The following is a 19,399-nucleotide window of genomic DNA, read 5'->3' on the forward strand; positions in this document are numbered from 1 at the left end:
GTCTATTGGCCATCTGTTGGAAACGTGTCTATTCAGATCCTTTGCCCACTTTTTCAATTGGATTGTTTGTTTTTCTAATGTTGAGTTGTTTCAGTTCTTTATACATTTTGGATTTATAAAGAACCCCTGGCCTCAGTTTTCTTTGGAGGCCTCCGAGTCTCATCTTGCGCCTTGGTCTGGTTACCTAACCTGGCTCCCTGCTTTTAATCTCAGTTCTTATTCTTCTCCACCCTGCTTCCAGAAACATGCTTACAGAGGTAAAACTTACAGAATTCATTTTTCATAGCTTAAAGCCTTTGAAGAGGTCTCTATTTTTTTTATATGGTTCAAATTCCAAAATACGTAACATAATAGAGTGAATAAAACATTATTTAAAACCGCAATTGTCTTTTACAAAGAGAAGTTCATTCTAAAGAAAATGATCCATACGTTAGAGGCATTGCAAGAATTGGGGGCCTCTATTTTTAGAATCTGCTGATGGCTTTGGGATTCAGCCAAGGACCTCACATCACTGGAGCTGAGCATAGGAGCTGCCTGTGGACTTTTCCTGCCCCTGTAAACATCAAGGTTGAGTTTTACACCTAATCTTACTTAATCCTCAGAACAACCTACTGAAGACGTTATAGTAATTACCTGCCTGTACAGAAGAGGTTCAGAGAGGTGACCAAACTTCTCAGGTGCATCATTTGCAAGTGGAGAGGCCAGAGTTTGAATGGCAAAGCCTTTGCTGAAACCACCAGGCTCTCCTATCCCCTTGGTTTGGCTCTGCTCCCACAGAGAGCAGCTCACCTGTGAGCTGAGCAAAAGCTGCCTTCTCCCACCTTTAGTCTCCATCTTCCCAGGATAGTTCTGGGGTAAACAACACCAGACCCTGAGCCCGGGAGCTGTTCTCCTGGGTCTCAGGCTGACCAAGCCATTTCCATTCATACAAGTATTCTTCACCCAAAGTGCAATTCAATTGATTAGGCTTCAGGTTATCAATTTGTAATCATTCCCCAGGCCTGTATACTCTAAGATTACACAGGATTGCCTTGACAGGAGTGCTGGGAGTCCACACATGCTTCACAAGCCCTCTCCTGGCTGGTTGCTATTGCAGCTGGCCCATGATTCCCATGATGATTTTACAGGGACTTCGCAGAGAGCAGCCCTGTTTTGGGGAGAGGGGCCTTCAGTGTTCTTTTGTCATTTCACCTATAGTTTATTGGCTGAGTGAAATCTCTGACTGTTCAGGTACATTATTTTGATTATCTTGTGTTAGTGTAGGTATGTTTATATACATTTCATAGGAATTAGTTTAACTTCTGTAAATAAATGTGGCCTTTTACAGTTTATTTAAGATGCTGTAGAAATATAGAAAAGTTAATAGAAATGATGGCTAACACATTTGAGGACCAAATAGATTGTGTAAATTGTTGCCAGTATCTCCAGGGATAACTTATTTTTTTTATAAAATAGGAACCTGAAGCTCAGAGTGGCTAAGTAATTTAGAATATATAGTTAATAAGTGGCAAATCCAGGACATGATCATCCTATTACATGATAAAACATTACTTGGAATAAATTACATCTTACTCACAGACAATGAGACTACTTCCAGCAAAATGCACTATGAATTCTAAATATGAATTCAATTGTGTGAGCTCTAAATTTATTACATGCTTAAATTGGCAGTGTTTTAACTAAAATTTATACAGCATATTTGCAAAGAACATAAAACCATTTCTCATCCTCTTTCTCCTCTTCCTCCTTGTTCTCCTTAGTGATGAAGACTCTGCACTTTGGACGAAGGCAGACACTGGCATTCATGTGCAGTTAGCTGAAAGCTGCTGTGGACCTTGGAAGCAGCGCCAGGCACGGTGCAAATGACAAAGGCAGGAAGATAAAATGAGGAACTAGGCAGCACCGGGGCTCTGTCTGCGCTGACCTCACCTGTTAAGTGTTCCAGCAAGCTCTGAGCAAAAAGAGCTTGTGACTAATGTCATCCTCTGCCTATCTCTGTGGGAGGCGAACTTTTCACCCTGAGTCACAGCAGCCCCTTTGGAACTTATTTCACTGGGGTCTGTATGAAATCCTAAGGCCCTTCAGCAATTTGGACACATCAAAGAACACAAGTGGATAATTTAGCAATTCCAAACAAGGAATCTATGCAATAGAAATAACAATTCTAAAAGTGGAAAAAAGTGTAAATCAAGATTCAAAGATGTTAGTTGGCCATTCTTTTTAATTTAAAAAAAAATCAAACTAAAAGGTTTATTGCAAAGGAATCAATATTAATATAAGAGTAATATGCTCATTAGATCGTGAGACCTTCCTGAGATCTTCTGGACATCCTTCTGAACAAAAGCTGGGGGCTTGGCCAGCCAGCAAACTACCCCCAAATGGCCCTCAGCCCCTCACCCAGGCTGGCCATGCCCCCTGCAGGGACCCTCACCGAAAGGGGGGTGTGGCCAGCCTCAAACAGCCATCAGTTCCTTTGCCCAGGTCAACCATGTCCTCCAGCGGGGACCCACGCCCTGATGGGGGAGTGGCCAGTCTGCACATGGTCCTCAGCCCTAGTTCAAGCTGGCCACCCCTTCCAGCGGGGACTCCCACCCCAATGGGGGCGTGGCTGGCCTTCAAACTGCTCCAACCCCTCACCCAGGCCAGCACTGCCCTCAGTAGGGACCACCTCCCTGATTCAGGACTCCCTTTATGGCAGACCAGCCAGTCCGCACCCATGCACCAGGCCTCTATTCATACTAATAAAAGGGTAATATGCTAATTGGACTGGGAGACCTTCCAGGAGACATTCCTGGTGTCCTTCCTGACAAAGTCATGGTGGCAGGGATGAGGTAGAGGTGATTAAGGGTGATCAGGCCAGGAGAGGAGGGCAGTTAGGAATAATCAGGTTGGTGGGGAGACTAGCTGGGGGCAAGCAGGCAGGGGGGGAGGGGGTGTTGTGGCAACCAGACCGGCAGGGGGGCAGTTGGAGGTGAGTAAGGCCAGTAGGCAGAGTAGTTAGGAACAATCAGGTAGGCAGGCAGGCGAACAATGAGGAGCCAGCAGTCCTGGATTGGGAGAAGAATATCTGTGAGATTTGGCCTAAACCAGCATTTAGTCATCTCTCAAGGGCTCCCAGATTGGAGAGGTTGCAGACCAGGCTGAGGGACACTCCTCGTGCACGAATTTTGTGCACCAGGTCACTAGTGTTAAAATAAGTACCAATACAGCTATGCTATGGGGGTACCCTTTTGCCATTAAAATGGAAAGGATGCACTCATTTTCATGATTATTTAATTACTAGGAGCCCAGCACACAATTCAAAATTGCTCAGCGTCATCCACCCTCAAGTCGTCCATCTGGCCTTGCCTTGCTCCCCGGGCCCCGTAGCAGCTGTGGCAACTGCCGGCCGGCCCTGCCTCAGTCTCAAGCCCTTGAAGCAGCTTGGCATATAGGGATGATGCTCTAGCCAACTGAGCTAAGTGGTCAGGGCAACTTTTTAAAATTAAAAAATCTAAAATATTTAAATTTTATAATCTATAATTATAAAAGCATAATATGCTAATTAGACCAGACTTCCTTCCAGACAACCTTCCAGATGAAGCTGAGGCTGTGAGGGAAGCCGACGTCCCAGTGCCAGAAGTTGGGGTAAGGAAGGCCTATTCTTTCATGAATTTCATGCATCAGACCTTTAGTAAAAATATAATAAATATGTATAATGCATCTCTTTCTTAAAAAAAGACTCTTAAAATAAAACCAGGTAAAAAGTATTCCCCTTATGCACTATTAAATATATATAGATACCTAAACTGATTCCATCAAAATTGACAATTGTAAGCACACTTGTAGAGGTTTGATATTGTCAGGTGACAAATGCCATACATTTAGTATTAAGTAGGAAGATTAAAATATAAGCTAAAGTCATATTTTATTTTAATTATAATATTTTAGTATATGATAACAGTCAAATCCAAAATGTTGAATAACTATACTACATAAATTCACCTTTTAATATTAATATTGACTTTGAGTTCTATTTCTGATGCTCAAAATTTTATAATTATCTAAATAATGTGACTCCGCAGATAACTTAGAGAAAATATGATTTTACTTACAGCTTGACAGATAACTGATGTAATGGCAGCCTCAGTCTACATCTTTAATTATTTCCTATACATATAAAAGGAGTATTTCATAGCTATATTTTGTTTTCTAGAAATAATGTGTTTTAAATTGTTGATATTAGTTATTTTCCTAATAGATTATCAAAAGCTGGCATTTGTATATATATAAGAGCCTAAGTGACCAGCTGATGAGCTGGTAGCTATGACACACACTCATGACCCAGGGGCAGTTGCTCCATGCAGGAGTAGATACCACAGGCATGTAAACATGGAACAGACTAGGAGTGTGGGCCTAGAGGAGAGGAGAGAGGGGGGAGGATGAGAAGAGATTAACCAAAGATCTTATATGCACACTAGAGGCCCACACTGGTAGTATTGGCCAACACTGGCCCTCTTGCAATCCGGGACCCCTTGGGGGATGTCAGAGAGCCCGTTTTAGCCTGATCTCTGCAGGCCAGGCCGAGGGACTCCACTGGTGCATGACTCCATGCACAAAACCTCTAGTAAATAATTAAAAAAAAAAATAATCAAATAATAAACCTCCTTGATGCTATCCTCAGCAAAATATCAACCATCTAATCCATCTAGAATTAAATAAGAAAATGATGTGATATGCTGGTTTTGAATGATCAAACTGATTAAAAATTCCTATTCCTCATTTTTGCATTATTTCTTATTTTCTTAAGTGTGTGATGCCTTTTATTCTCTCTAATCAGATGCACCACAAACATTCTATATAAAAGCAATCTGAAATCCAGTCATGGAATCATTAGTGTAATTAAGTCAATACTACATTGCCTCAGGATATATACTTGAAGTGAAAAAATAATGAATAAAAAGCAGACTACCAAGTCGAGGGTGCATTTGACTAGGAAGAGAGTATGGGGAGAAAGCAAACAACCCTTTTATTATTTTTCTCATTAAATTAATTTAACAGTTAATGCATGAAAGACCTACTCTGAGGAGTCCCAGATTGGAGACGGTACAGGCTGGGCTGAGAGAACCCACCCTCTCCCATGCACTAATTTTGTGCACCGTGCTTATAGTATATAATAAAAACCTAATATGCTATGGGTCTGGTTGGCCATTCAGCTGTTCAACTAATCAAAGTGTAATATGCTCACTAAGATATGCACTGACCACCAGGTCGAATGGTTGACCAGTCTCTATGATGTGCACTAATCACCAGGGAGCAGAAGCTACATCCAGTAGGTTAGCTTGCTGCTGGGGTCTGGCTGATCAGGACTGAACGAGATAGGCTGGACACACCCTGGAATACTCCTGCAGTCTCCTCCAAGCTGGCCAACTTCATGCAGCCCTTCCTGGCCGCAATCATGCACCAGTGGGGTCTCTCAGCCTGGCCAGTGCCCTCTTGCAATCTGGGACCTCTAAAAGAATGTTGGAGAGCTGGTTTTGGCCCAATCCCAAAGGCCAGACCAAGAGATCCTCACTGGCGCACACATTCTTGCACTGAGCCTCTAATATATATATTAAAAAGAGCTTTTGTGATAAAACAGCAAAGCCCTTAACTCTTTGGATATATCCAGCAACAACTTCCTAATTGTACTGTCTCATTAAATCTCATGTGAAGAGACTAAAGGGCCTTTATGGAAGTCAAGGACCTGATTCTGGATTAGACCTGAGTTTTCCAATGATACATGTGGAAGGCAAATGTATAGAAAGAAAACTGTTGGAGGCTAATAATCACTTCTAACCACTATTTGATAGCCAGGATAAAAGTAATCCAAGCAAAACGTTTAAACCCGCTACCAGAATTCAAACCTTACATCATGTTTTAAGCCATATCACTTCATACAAAAGGGAAGAGCAAAAGGCAAATAACTAAGGTACTGAAATTCAAATAAATTTGTCTGTATATTCTTATAAGTAAATAAAAGGCTATTAAGAGAGCTTCACGTTAGTACTACTGCAAGGTTTGGGTGAGAAAACTCCCTATTTGGCCCATCCTGAAGCAGCAAACTTTGGAACATGTACCTGGGCCTTCCAATTTGTCACTCCAAACACCCTCTTTATCCCTGTACAGCCATCCTCTCTATCCCTAGATAACCTCCTTCTGTATCTCTGTACAATCCTCTGTGTTCCTCTGCTATCATCCCTCATATTCAGCTGCAATCACTCTTTGTATCCGTGTGGAACCATCCTCTCTATCCCTGCACTATCATCCTCTGTATCCCTCGTTCATCTACAATCCTCCATTGAATCTCTAGATGGATGTCTGATTTTCTATTTCCCACACAGTCTGAAACTTGCCTGTACTATCTCTAGGCTGAATCTATCAACCGCTTTTTTTCCTACTCCAAGCAGTCCATCACTTTGAATGGGCTGTATCAGAAATCACCCAATATGGAGAATCACTATAGATTGAATCACTAAATTGAACAGCAGTTCTTTTGCAAACAATCATTGATGACGCAATTGTTATTTGTTACAAGTTTTCTCAATGTTTTTTTCTTCCTGCTTAATTCTTTGGCTGGGATATAAACCCCTGGAAAAGTGACTCCATGGTACACTGATTTAGATGTCTAGCTAGGTTTTCTTTTTAGGGAAAAATGTGTGTTTTTGGTGTTCATTGGGCGACGTTTTTTCTCTCTCTTTATCCATCTCCATCCTATGAGCTGCCTTACTTTCACCCTCACAACACATTCATTTTCCTTATTTACTTGGGTGTCATTAAAATATATGCCTTGGCTGGTTTGGCTCAGTGGATAAAGCATTGATTTGCAGACTGAGGGGTCCTGGGTTTGATTTCAGTCAAGGGCATATGCCTGGGTTGTGGGCTCAATCCCCAGTGGGGGTTGTGTAGCAGGCAGCCAATTAATGAGTCTCTCTCAGCATTGATGTTTCTACCTCTCTCTCCCTCCCTTCCTCTCTGAAATCAATAAAAAATATATTAAAAAAATTAAAAATACGTTTGGCAGCAAGTTTTTTATTCAGTTATGGCAGTTTATTAAATCAGAATAAAGTATTATCAATTACCAGAGACTTGGAAGACTGGTGTGGCTCCCTGAACAGCCTGACAGACAAAACGAAACACACAGGCTGCCACGTCCTGACTTGAGAAGCCTGAGAGAGGGCTCCCTGGCATCCTTACTGGCCATGGCTCCTCTGATGCGGTCGGCAAGAGACCCTTGAATTCAGCTAGAACTCATCTCTACCTTTTCAATCATGTGACCTTACCCAAGCCACTTATCTCAGAGCCTCTGTGTCCTTTTCTGGGGAAAAAATAAACTCAAGAATTTGGGGGATTATTATATGAGAAATGAGATATATTATATTAAGTAATAAGAATAATTCAGAATATGATAGGTAACATTTTTAAAAGACAACATTATTTAGGAGTTGTAATATATTAAACTGCTATCTATTATATGGTATAGAAGCCCAAATCAGTTTTCTGATTAACTTTACCTAAAGCAAGAATTTGAAAAAATTTATAAGATAAATATATTTGATGTTTCTTAGGATCATGCAGAATGCCAGTGATATTTATAGGTACATGAAAAAATGTTTGAAAAAATGGAAAAAATGGAAAGCCACCTTGTCCACATGTTATCCAGGAATGAGGTTGAAAAATGTTAAGGAACATGGTTAACTGTTTCACAATTGTATTAGGTTTTGTACTTCCCTTTATGGTCTGAATAACAGAGTTGAATAGAATAAAAAAATAAATACATTTCCAGAAGCCTCTGCTATGTTTCACATCTGAATGTCTCATTGTTATTTCATTGCTTTTTCACATACGAGGAGCTTCATATTTTGGATTCAACTTTCTTTCCTGCATTCATTTTTTTTTCTTTTTAAAATTAATTTATTTATTGATTAAGTATCACATATTTGTCCTCAACCTCCCATTTCAATCCCCCACTCTCCCCTCATGCCCCCACCCCCTATTGCCCTTGACCACTGGTTGGGTTCATTTCTTTTAAGTTCCCCAAATGAAAACTGGAGAAAACAAACAAACAAACAAACAAACAACACTTCAATTTACTTGTGTTTGGAGCAAGTAGTACTTTTCATATTATTTCATGTTTCCCTGTCTGCGTACGTGGAGGTTCCACCAACCTGTACTAAACTAACTTTAGCTAACTCCAGTCCTTCAAAATCTAACTAACCACTTTTCTATGAAACCTAGTTATCCCAGCCCATATCCACCCCAGGTATGAGCACAACTGTGCTTCTTTTTAGCACCGAATCCATCACACTGTTCCATTTATTGCTGTTACTAGCTTTTTATTTTCTACTTTTCCACACTCTCCTCAAGGGCAGAGATGATCATGTGCTTGCTTTCTCTGTGCAGAGAACTGTTTGGCTGGCACAGAGCAGGAACTCAGCAAACATGTGGTAAATGTCAAAGAGAGCAGTGCACATAATTGCTCTGTAACAAATTATTTCATGGAATCGTTTATCACAAACTATGTCTTGTCCAAGGACAATGAATATAAACCAGAGGAGTTAACTCAGAATCTCAGCCTCTGTCCCCTCATGACAATGATAGAAGAAACTTCCGGATCTCAACTAGATTTTTCCCTGAAACGTACAGCATGTCCCCATGAGGGGAGTTTAGATAATTTTTTACTTTACAAAGTTTAGATCACTTCTCTGGATCCTTGGTAGGTTGGTTGTTGACCAAAACTTATACCTAAAATTAAATGGTGATTCTCCCCCAGAGATCTTTCCACAGAAAGTAGCAGATGATGGGGCTGTTTCCTTGACTCTATAAAACATGGAAAGAGTTATGACATATGCCGTAACAGCAATATTGTAGAGGTATTGATGGACCCAGAGTTTAGGGAAAAGACATTTTGAAGAGTTATGAGCAAAGCCTAGATGATGAAGTTAAGTCAACAGGTAAGGGGTCCAAAGGGTATTAAATTAGTGAGCAAGTCCAAGGAGGGCCTGAAACCCGAGTATAAGAGATGATCAGCTGAAAGTTCTGGAGAAGAGAGTGTGGAGGCATTTCCAAAAGATGGTCTAATCTTCCACTTTCAAGTGATGTGGTATCATTTTCCAACACTGCTTCCCAATGCTCAGGAAATTAAGCTCAGCCCTGGTCAGTTGGTCCCATGGAAGGGAAGGCACAAAGGCAGCACAGAAGGACTAACTCTTAGAAAAGGCTATGCCATAGGAAATGAAACAGTGAGCGAAGATCAAGAATTCAAACAAAAACAGAGGGACAGTTGAAGGTAATTAGAGCACTTCTCCTCAATAATTCCTCATATTCTATTTCCCATATCAACTTCTCTGATTATACAAAATGAAGTAAAGCTATTTATATTCAAGATTGCAAATCTGATTATACAAAATGAAGTAAAGCTATTTATATTCAAGATTGCAAATCTGTACTTTTCTAATGTTATCCATGCTTAATGGGAATTAAATAATAAGAAATGAGTGAATTAAAGCTTCTGGTTACAGAGGGTTTTAAACCTGTTTTCCTGACAACACATCCACCCCACCCTTTCACACATAGCTCTCAAGCTTGGAGATGCCATTTATAATACTTTCTCCCCAAAGGTCTCCTAAACCCGTCTATTCAGCTGACTATGCCTGAGTCATACTGCGCAGGAGTAAGTCTTGAGTGACAAAGTATTAGCAGAGTCACCAGTTGATTTGCAGGAATCCATGATAGAAGCCATTGCAGGGGGAAGGATGGCCCAAATGAGATTGCCCATCCTCCCTGCAGTCAGCTTCACCTGAATTAACCCTGTCAGGATTCCAGGTTTGGAGAAGCACGCAGGCCCCTGGGTTCAGTCCTGGCAGCCTGCAGCATTCTGAAGAGGCGGTTCATCTAGCAGGACCTGATGGGACCAAATGTTTGCTCTCTCCTTGAAGAACTGAGGTTTTGATTCAATCTTAAATTTCATTTGAAACAGTGCTTAACAGTGAAAGAAAAGTACTTATATTTTCACTGGATTGAAAGCAGCTTGACATTGCAATAGCTAATTATATTGAGCAGCATTTGATGAAACAAGTGAAATTTAAAGCTAAACCCAAAAAGTGCTTTAAATTCAGTCAAAACAAAAATTAATTCAGAAGTGTTCTGTGTGCTTTTTCATAATTAGTGCATTGAAAAACAGACAGTTCATCTGAAGAACAAAGTAAAAGTAGATATTCTGGACCTGTTATAAACTAAAACTAACCTGTATCTGGCAAAGGTAACTTGTACAATAGGAGAGTCTCTGACTTCAGCTAGCCATACCTAAGTTGCAAATTCTGCATCTGACCCTTAATAGTGTGTGTGTGTGTGTGTGTGTGTGTGTGTGTATGTGTGACTTTGAGAGCATTATTTAACTTCTCTGCAATGCACATTCCTCAACCTTAGGATGAAAAGTGAAAAAATTATAAGGAATTAATATGTTGTTGAGGGATTAAATAGATGCTCAATAAATATCAACTTCCTTTGCTTATTTATATTGGCAGTAATAGACTTAGCTGTTAACTAAGGTAGTGGGCAAAAGGAGAAGAAAAACAGTCTATGTGATTACAATCCATATCTTCTTTCAACCTCCCTCCAAAAATATTATAGAAACTCTGACTAAATCACAAAACTAAATATTACATTTCATTATTTTTTTTTAAACAAAATGGCCAGAATATAAAGAAGAGATGATAGAACAATGTTCTTTTCACAAATCTCAGCAATACCCTTACAAGCACTAGAACTGGCAATTTTCACAGTTAAAAACTATCACAATCATTAGGAAGCCAAGTGTATATTGAATTTCTCATCTATGTCCTTTTCTCCTGGGGAAAATGTTAGGTGTGAATGGCTGTACTTTCCCCACACCTGCAGAAAGGCCACGATCCCATTACCATTCGTCCTTGTCAGCATCACAGTTGCAAAAGTGTCGAATGTCCAGGCAGATCTCATCCAGGCCACAGTCACACTGCTGCACTCCGGGGGGAGCACCTCCCCAGTAAGGGTGCCTTTCCTTTGACCGGCCCGTCCACCAGGTGAAGGGGACTCCATCTGAAACACAAGTATTTCAAAACTCAGGGAGCAAGCCAGAAATAACATAGCAGGTGTCACAACACAGATAAACATGTTATAAAGAATATGCATATCCTCTTCCTTCTTTCTTCCTTCCTTCCTTCCTTCCTTCCTTCCTTCCTTCCTTCCTTCCTTCCTTCCTTCCTTCCTTCGTTCCTTCCTTCTTTCCTTCCTTCCTCTCTCTCTCTCTCTCTCTCTCTCCATATATATATATATATATATATATATATATATATATATATATATGTATGTATATGTGTGTGTGTGATCCTCACATATATATAAGATAGATATCTATATCTATATACATTTGTAGATATAGCCAATACAGAAAACATCTACAGACTGTTAGATGTTTATAGTAGAAAGGGTTAGGTCCTAGGAGCAGCAGGCCTTAGGCTGAGAGAGAGGAGAGGGCGCTGGGCCATGGGAGGATCTGTTCCTTCGGAAGATAGAGACAGGGAACCCAGGCTGGCCTCCATAGCCCAGAGCACCGGAGCCTCGACCCACAGCCCATGTGACAGCCAGCATGGAAAGTGGCAGGGCTGCTGGTGGCAGCAGAGTCTAGAAATGGCAGATAGGAGAAAAAGTTGTGGTTTGCTGTTTTTCTTTTTTCTCTCTAGTCCCAGAACCTAGGAGTTTGCATTTGCAGCTACTCACCTGAAGTTTTGGTGCAGGGAGGAAGACACAGACTTGAGGTACCTAAAGAGAGTCTAGGGTGGGAAGCATTGCAGGGAGAGATGGAAAAGCAATAGCTAAAAGTCCTGCATTTGGTCATTTCTATGTGCCCAAATCAAAACAGCCATTTTTCCTGAGAGGAGCTGACCATTCCCAATAGCCATAGGGCAGGAAAAGAAAAACTCATCCTAGGTGATACTATGGAAGGGCTCTTAAGGGTGTGTCCGGCCATCTTGCTCAGTTTGGATGGTTTGGCCAAACCCCAGCATCTGCCCCCTGGTGGTCAGTGCATATCATAGAGATCAGTTGAGCAGCCTTAGCATATCATTAGCATATTATACTTCGATTGGTTGAACGGTCAACTGGCCTACTGGGAACTTAGCTTATTAGCCTTTTATTATATAGAACTAGAGGGCTAGTGCACAAAATTTGTGCACTGGTATGTGTGTTCCTCAGCCCAGCCTGCACCCTCTCCAATCTGGGACCCCTCAACTGATGCCTGACTGCCCATGTGGGGATGTAATTAATGATGGAAAAACTTGCAGCCTTTCCACAAAATACATATATGTGGATTTAAGTGACAAGAGGTAACTAAGACAATTTCAAGTGGTAGATAATTTCCTATATTTTCTAAAGTAAAAATATATCTATACACAATAATAATATCACAGCAGAATTTAATGTCAACATTGTTCACTAGAACCTTAGAAATCTCCTCACTCCAGGATCCAAGAAGATAACCACAGCATGTTTGGTTTTATTGCAGACAACTTGCAAATTGAGAGGCAAAACATATGCCCTGTAACTGGAATTCATTTTAAATGTTTACTTTCTTTTTATGTCCATCTATTAGGACCTGAATTATTCTTCAAGTTTTAAAATGGCTAAACAAATTAATTTTGTGGACAAACAAATCAAAACAGAAAATTGTGCAGAATCATAATTTAACACACTTGGAATAGCAGACCTCAAGGAGAGTATATATTCAGGTTTGTGCATAGTGACTGTTACCAGAGAACTCCATGGGCCATTTCAGCAGAGCTAGGCTCTCCTTCCTAACCAGTGCAGCGAGGAAGTCAGAAGCTCTGCACCCTTCTCCAGCCCTGGGCTCTGCACAGAGACCTCTGGGTGTGTTTCCCTCCACTTAGCTCCCCAGCCTATGACTATTCTAATTATCCTCAAGAAGATAATGCAACATAAAGGTGGAACAGGGTTCTCAAAGCTGAGGCAAAGAAGGCTGAAACATACTGCATATTCTAGACCAGTGGTCGGCAAATTCATTAGTCAACAGAGCCAAATATCAACAGTACAACGATTGAAATTTCTTTTGAGAGCCAAAACTTTTAAACTTAAACTTCTTCTAATGCCAATTCTTCAAACCAGACTCTCCCAGGCTGTGGTCTTTTGTGGAAGAGCCACACTCAAGGGACCAAAGAGCCCCATGTGGGTCTAGACTATCTTATAAGGGGATTTTGAGTTTGGAGAGGAAGTGTGTGTGTGTGTGTGTGTGTGTGTGTGTGTGTGTGTGTATGTAAAGAGAGAGAGAGAGAGAGAGAGAGAGAGAGAGAGAGAGAGAGAGAGAGAGAGAGGTGAAGGAGAAACAGGAACAATGTGCTCTTTCTCACTTTTGACCTCAGAAATTTAAGTCTATATTAACTCTTATATGAAGAGTTTTAGAAAATAATATAAACATCACAGTGGTCAAATCTAGGAGTGTTGCTAATGAGTGAACAAGCACACCATTTTGTTCTCTTCCAGTGTGACATTTACATAATAGGTATAGTGAAACAGTTCAAGGAGAGAGAAACCACAGTGTCATATAGAACACCTAACAATAAGCCCAAACTGTCTATGCTTAATTCAAGTTATAATTTCCCTAATGTAAGAAAATTTAGGAGACATCATAAAGCAAGCTAGCTATACAGTTTTATGGCTTAATCACTACAAGATGTGAAACAGAATTCAAATTAGAAATCCCTCTATAACCTTGCAATATTCAAAGACTGATAACCTGAGAAACAGGAAGTGCAATGGCTTCCCAGACATAACTATAGCTACAGTCTCTTCCCATTGCTCTCAACATCACATGCATAATTCCAAACAAAATCAGACTGGAGCTGGAAAGGTCTGTAAATTAGTTAGAGATGGTGCCACTATGCTGAAATTTTGATGTCATTAATTTTCTTTATTTTATTTAAAAGTTTAGCCAAAACTGGTTTGGGTGAGTGGATAGAGCATCAACCTGCAGACTGAAGGGTCCTGGGTTCGATTCTGATCAAGGGCATGTACATTGGTTGTGGGCACATCCCTGGTGAGGAGTGTGCAAGAAGCAGCTGGTAGATGTTTTTCTCTCATCGATGTTTCTAGCTTTCTATCCCTCTCCCTTCCTCTCTGTAAAAAAATCAATAAAATATATATTTTAAAAGTTTATAAGATGTGTGATCATAGCCTTAGATTCTGGTAAACAAAAGGTGGTTGTTGGTTTTTTTTTGCCACTTCAAAAATGTCTAGACTAATCCAAAATTATATAGTATAGTGGTTAATGACAGTAGCAAACATCCCTGCCCCATTGGTGTTGGATGTGATCTTACTATTGCTTTGCCTCTTGGAATGAGGACAGAGATGATAGGATGTAAGCTCAAAGTTTAGACAGCAGGGGCATGCGTGTTTCCACTTGCTCCCAGGGAACTTCTCTGACAGACCAGGGAACATGTCCCATATACCCTCAGCTTCTCCTGCCTGGGCTTCAGCGTGTCCCATGAGCAAGTCCTTCCCTTCTGATCAGCAATGTGAGCACAAGAATCTGAAGTATAGGCAGTTTGGGCTTATCCTTAGGTGTTCTATATGACACTGTGGTTTTCCTCTCCTTGAACTGTTTTACTGTATCTATCAGGTGAATATCACACTGGAGAAGAACTTAGGGTCATGATGGTGTGCTTATTTAATCATTAGAAACACTAGATTTGATCACTGTAATGTTTATATTCTTTTTAGCCCTTGCAATTGGTTTATATGCATATGGACTACAGCAGTATTAGCAAGCACCTGCTTGAAAGAATGAGATTTCTGCACAGACCAAAGATTTCCCACTTCATTGACTGAAGTTAAGCATTGGGGGACTAAAACAACAGCAGAGAAAGACACCATAGAAGTTAGAAGGCCAAAGGAATATAGGTAATTGCTGCAAACTGTCTCATTGCAGGATCAAAATATAAACCATCAAACACTGGTTAGTAAAGAAGATTATGGCTGCTAAAGGAAACATTTTATATACACTCTTTCTACCTAAATAGAATATCTTTCTAAGGAAATATTTAATCAGAAAGGAAAACCACCTCATCCATATCAGAAATAAAGGTAGATGTTCATCATAGTAATCTTGGTCTCATTGTGTCTGGTCAGGATCATTAAACAAAAACATAAGTATGATAGTGTGATTAAGAGTTCATAAATGACATTAGAAGTTAACATTTTATAATGTTTTTAAAATATTATCTTCTCCCTGCTTGTTTAATTAAAATGAGCCCATAAATGGGGGAGGGCAGAAAAGATTAATGATACATCTTTCAAACCAAATGATAAAAGTCACTTTACTGGGTTAATTTAAAGCTGAACTAGACAAACGTCTTCAGAATGTACCATGCAGACCCTTCATGGTTAGACAAAGAGAAAGACAAAAATTAATTAACTTAAATGATTCTATTTGCATTGTTTAAGTTTTCATGGGAGAATATAACACTAGAGACCTGGTTCATGAAATTCATGCACAGGGGGAGTGTGAATCCCTCAGTTTAGCCTGCACCTTCTCTAATCTGGACCCCTCAAGGGTTGTCCAACTGCCCAGTGGGATCGGGCCTAAACGGGCAATCGGACATCCCTCTCACAATTCAGGACTGCTGGCTCCCAACTGCTTGCCTGTATTCCTGCCTGATTGCCCCTAACCTTTTCCGCCTTCCAGACTGATCACCCCCTACCACTTCCCTGCCAGCCTGATTGATGTCTAACTGCTCCCTTGCTGGCCCAGTTGCCCCTAAATGCCCTCCCTTGCTGGCCTGGTCACCTTTAACTGCCCTCCCCTGCTGGCCTGGTCACCCCTAACTGCCCTCCCTTGCCAGGCTGGTCATCCCCAACTACCCTTCCCTGCAGGCTTGGATCCCCCCCAACAGCTCTCTTCTGCCAGCTTGCTCACCCCTAACTGCCCTTCCTGCAGGCCTTATTGCCTCCAACTGCCCTCCCTTGCAGACCTGGTCCCTCCTAACTGCCCTCCTCTGCTGGCCTGATCATCCACAACTGCCCTCCTCTGCAAGCCATCTTATGGCAGCCATCTTGTGTGTTGGAGTGGTGGTTAATTTGCATATCACCTCTTCATTATATAGTATTTTGCATTTTGGTAGTGTATTTTAATTGAAGAGCTATAATAAAAATCCTACCAATATTAAATGACTTGTTCAAAGTCCAAAGAGAACTGAGGAAAACCGTAGGCCCAAGGATCTCGACCTCTAGGCTACCACTGCATGGCTTCTATCCTCCAAACCCACATCCACAGAAACACACTTTTTTAGCTTTTAATGTGCTAAAAGCATATGGAGGTAATGCTAGGCTTGCAGGTGGAAATAATCAGTTAGGAAAAATGACCAGTTGCTATACATTTGTGGAAGCTGATTGTACTACTTGAACACTACAGCATTGGCATAATATCTTTAGTTTGCCACAAAGTTCCTCTGATGTGGAAAACTTAAAAGCAGTGGTTTCCAGCTTTGGAGCAACAAGAATGGAACGAGATTCTCATAGCCACATCAAATTATAATGGGGAAAACTTGTAATGGAAGAATGAGTTAAAAGACACTGAAACTTGAGGTGGGACACTGCTATTACCATAGCTATACTGAATATAGTGAAAAACAATGAAAAGTAACAGAAAATACCCAATGTATACACACAGTCTTAGAAATAGAGAATTGCAATGTATCTGGGTATGAAAGCTAGTGTGTCTGTTTTCACTGATAACCTTAATTTAAAAAAACAAAACAAAACAAAACAAAAAAAACCAGCATTTAATGAGCATCCAAAATATCCCAGGCAATTTTAAGCACTTTTTATATCCTAGTTCACTCAGTTTCTACCTAAGGAAAATACTTCCACCCCATTTACACATGTGGATAGAAAGGCGTTGGGTAGAGGATAAATTACTGGCCAAAGGTACCTCAACATAATCTAGCCAAAGCCACAGCGATCTCTTTTAGGTGACAGCAACAGCCTCAAAGGTAAAATGTTTGTCTCTATTATTTTTCAGCCCCCAAAGTTATTCTGAATCCTAACAGCAACCTACAGGGATTGTGAAGTCTGGATCAGATATGTTATCTCTCTGATGAAAACCCTCCAGTGTTACCCATCACAGCAATGCAGTCCCAACTCTCCACTATGGCCTCTAAGACCCCTCTCAGCCTCATCCCTGACCCTCCAGCCCATGCCACTGCACTGACCTCCCACAGCCGCTCACATATGCTCTTCTGTGGGTGCCACTTTCTTCCCAAGTCCTTCTCCCCTTGGGATTTTCCAGAGGTTGACTGTATCATTGGTTCCTAAAATTACATCTCATCTCTCCCCCACTGGCCCTATTTAAAAGTATCTGAAGTCACTCCATTATTTTCTTAGCAATATTTACCATTACCTGAAACTGTGCTATATATATATATATATATATATATATATATATATATATATATATATATATATATATATATATAAAACATGTTCCATATATGTTATCCCTCATTAACATGAAAGCAAGGGCTTTTTAAGTCTTGTTCATGACTATGCACTCAGCATGTAGAATGTTCCTGGTTTGGCCTAGGAAGTAAATAGATCTTTGCTAAATAAGCAAAGGACTAAATGCCAAAAAGAAAGAAAGGAAGAGAGAGATGGAAGGAAGGAAGGAAGGAAGGAAGGAAGGAAGGAAGGAAGGAAGGAAGGAAGGAAGGAAGGAAGGAAAGAAGGAAGGAAGGAAGGGTGAAAAGGAGAGAGGGAGGAAGGAAGTTTGGTTTGCACAGAAGCATTTCTCACAGATGACATTAAAGAAAAGAACTGGTTACAGAAATAAATATGATTATAATGCCATTAATCTCTACATAGGTATATTAATATTTGGCATTTTGTGCCATAATTAAAAACATTGTATATTTTGTCACTTTAGAGATCATTGCAGAGGAGTACACATCTGTGTGTGCTTATTATAACTGCGGCATAAAGAAATCACCATACAGATAGGTCTTCACAAACCAGTTCATTCGTGCATTTAACAAAATGACATACAAGATCTACAATGGACAAGATGCTAATCTAGTTTGAGTATAAAAATATAAAATAAGTACGGACCCTGCCATTGGGACCTTTGAAATGTGGCAGATGAGAAGAAATGGTTAAACATGACCTTTAATACAATTTACAATGAAATAACTTTGAAGTAGAATTGTAATGAGCATGTAGAAATTAGAGGAAAGGGTGGCTCATGTAAAGTGAAAAATATAGTTCAAGGGGAAAACTATAAAGTTATTCTTATTTTGAATACATCCACCACCATTTCTGTTTCCCAACCAGTTAAGTGAAATTGGCTATCTACACACTTCATTCAAAACAAATTTCACATAATGTGTTATATTCTACCATTCCAGCAACTCTATGGAAAATTTTGTTCTAATTTTATGGGTAAAGTAAAGCTAATAGAGGATTAATAAGATTCCTAAGATCACACTGGTAGGAAAACTTTAATTTTGATCTCTGAGCTCCAAACCCCAATAATAATTTTAATACATATATGAAACCTATAAAACCCAATCCCATGATAGATAAAAATAAAAGGGTACCATAGGTCTTCAGATCAACTTGTCTTAAGTCAAAATTTTAAGTGTTTACACTAAATAATTATTTTATTGATAAACTGTAGGCATTTACTGAGGATGCACCTCCAACTCTCTTGGAGATATTCCAAATTCCATTGTCCCCATAAATTATATATATGATATATATATATATATATATATATATATATATATATATATATATAATATATATATATATATATATATATATATATATATATATTATATATATATATATATATATATATATATCCAGCAGTCACACAAACACCTGCAAAAATAAATGTTCTAATATTACTTTTTATTTTTAAATTCAAATGTGCCTGAACTCCTCTAACTTTGTTCAACATCTAACTAAGGGAGTGACAGGTTAAACATGTAACCAGAAAGCAATTTAAATTTCTCTCTAGAACCTTATACCAGTGTTTCTGAAAGTGTAATTTCTATCTTACTTCAACCAAAATAATCTGGTGTGCTTATGAAAACAGGTGTTCACAGAGTCTTTTCCTAGACACTCAGGGAGCGGAGCCCAGGGTTTTCCATTTTTATTACACTAAATACATAATGCTGAAATGTTATACACTAAAATTTTGGAATCACTGGCTACAAGGTTTAAACTTTATTCAAAATATTCAAATATCAATATCTTCTTTTATGTTTTTAAGAACTCTTATTTAATGACACAGATTGCCAAGTACTAATGAGCTGCTTAGTTTTAGATTTCATTC

The 19,399-nt window shown here is 39.7% G+C and overlaps 1 protein-coding gene across 1 annotated transcript in view; it reads right to left on the reverse strand.

Moving 5' to 3' along the window:
- The window catches only part of CNTNAP5 (contactin associated protein family member 5), a 777,625-nt gene that overhangs the window by 146,772 nt on the left and 611,454 nt on the right, over nucleotides 1-19,399 (reverse strand). Inside the window, exon 14 of the mRNA XM_036421736.2 lies at nucleotides 10,938-11,094. Within this exon, the coding sequence (XP_036277629.1) occupies nucleotides 10,938-11,094 (157 nt within the window). The remainder of the gene's footprint in view (nucleotides 1-10,937; nucleotides 11,095-19,399) is intronic.

This window comes from Pipistrellus kuhlii, unplaced genomic scaffold, assembly GCF_014108245.1.
Source record: "Pipistrellus kuhlii isolate mPipKuh1 unplaced genomic scaffold, mPipKuh1.p scaffold_m20_p_7, whole genome shotgun sequence".
Classification (NCBI taxonomy): Eukaryota; Metazoa; Chordata; class Mammalia; order Chiroptera; family Vespertilionidae; genus Pipistrellus; species Pipistrellus kuhlii.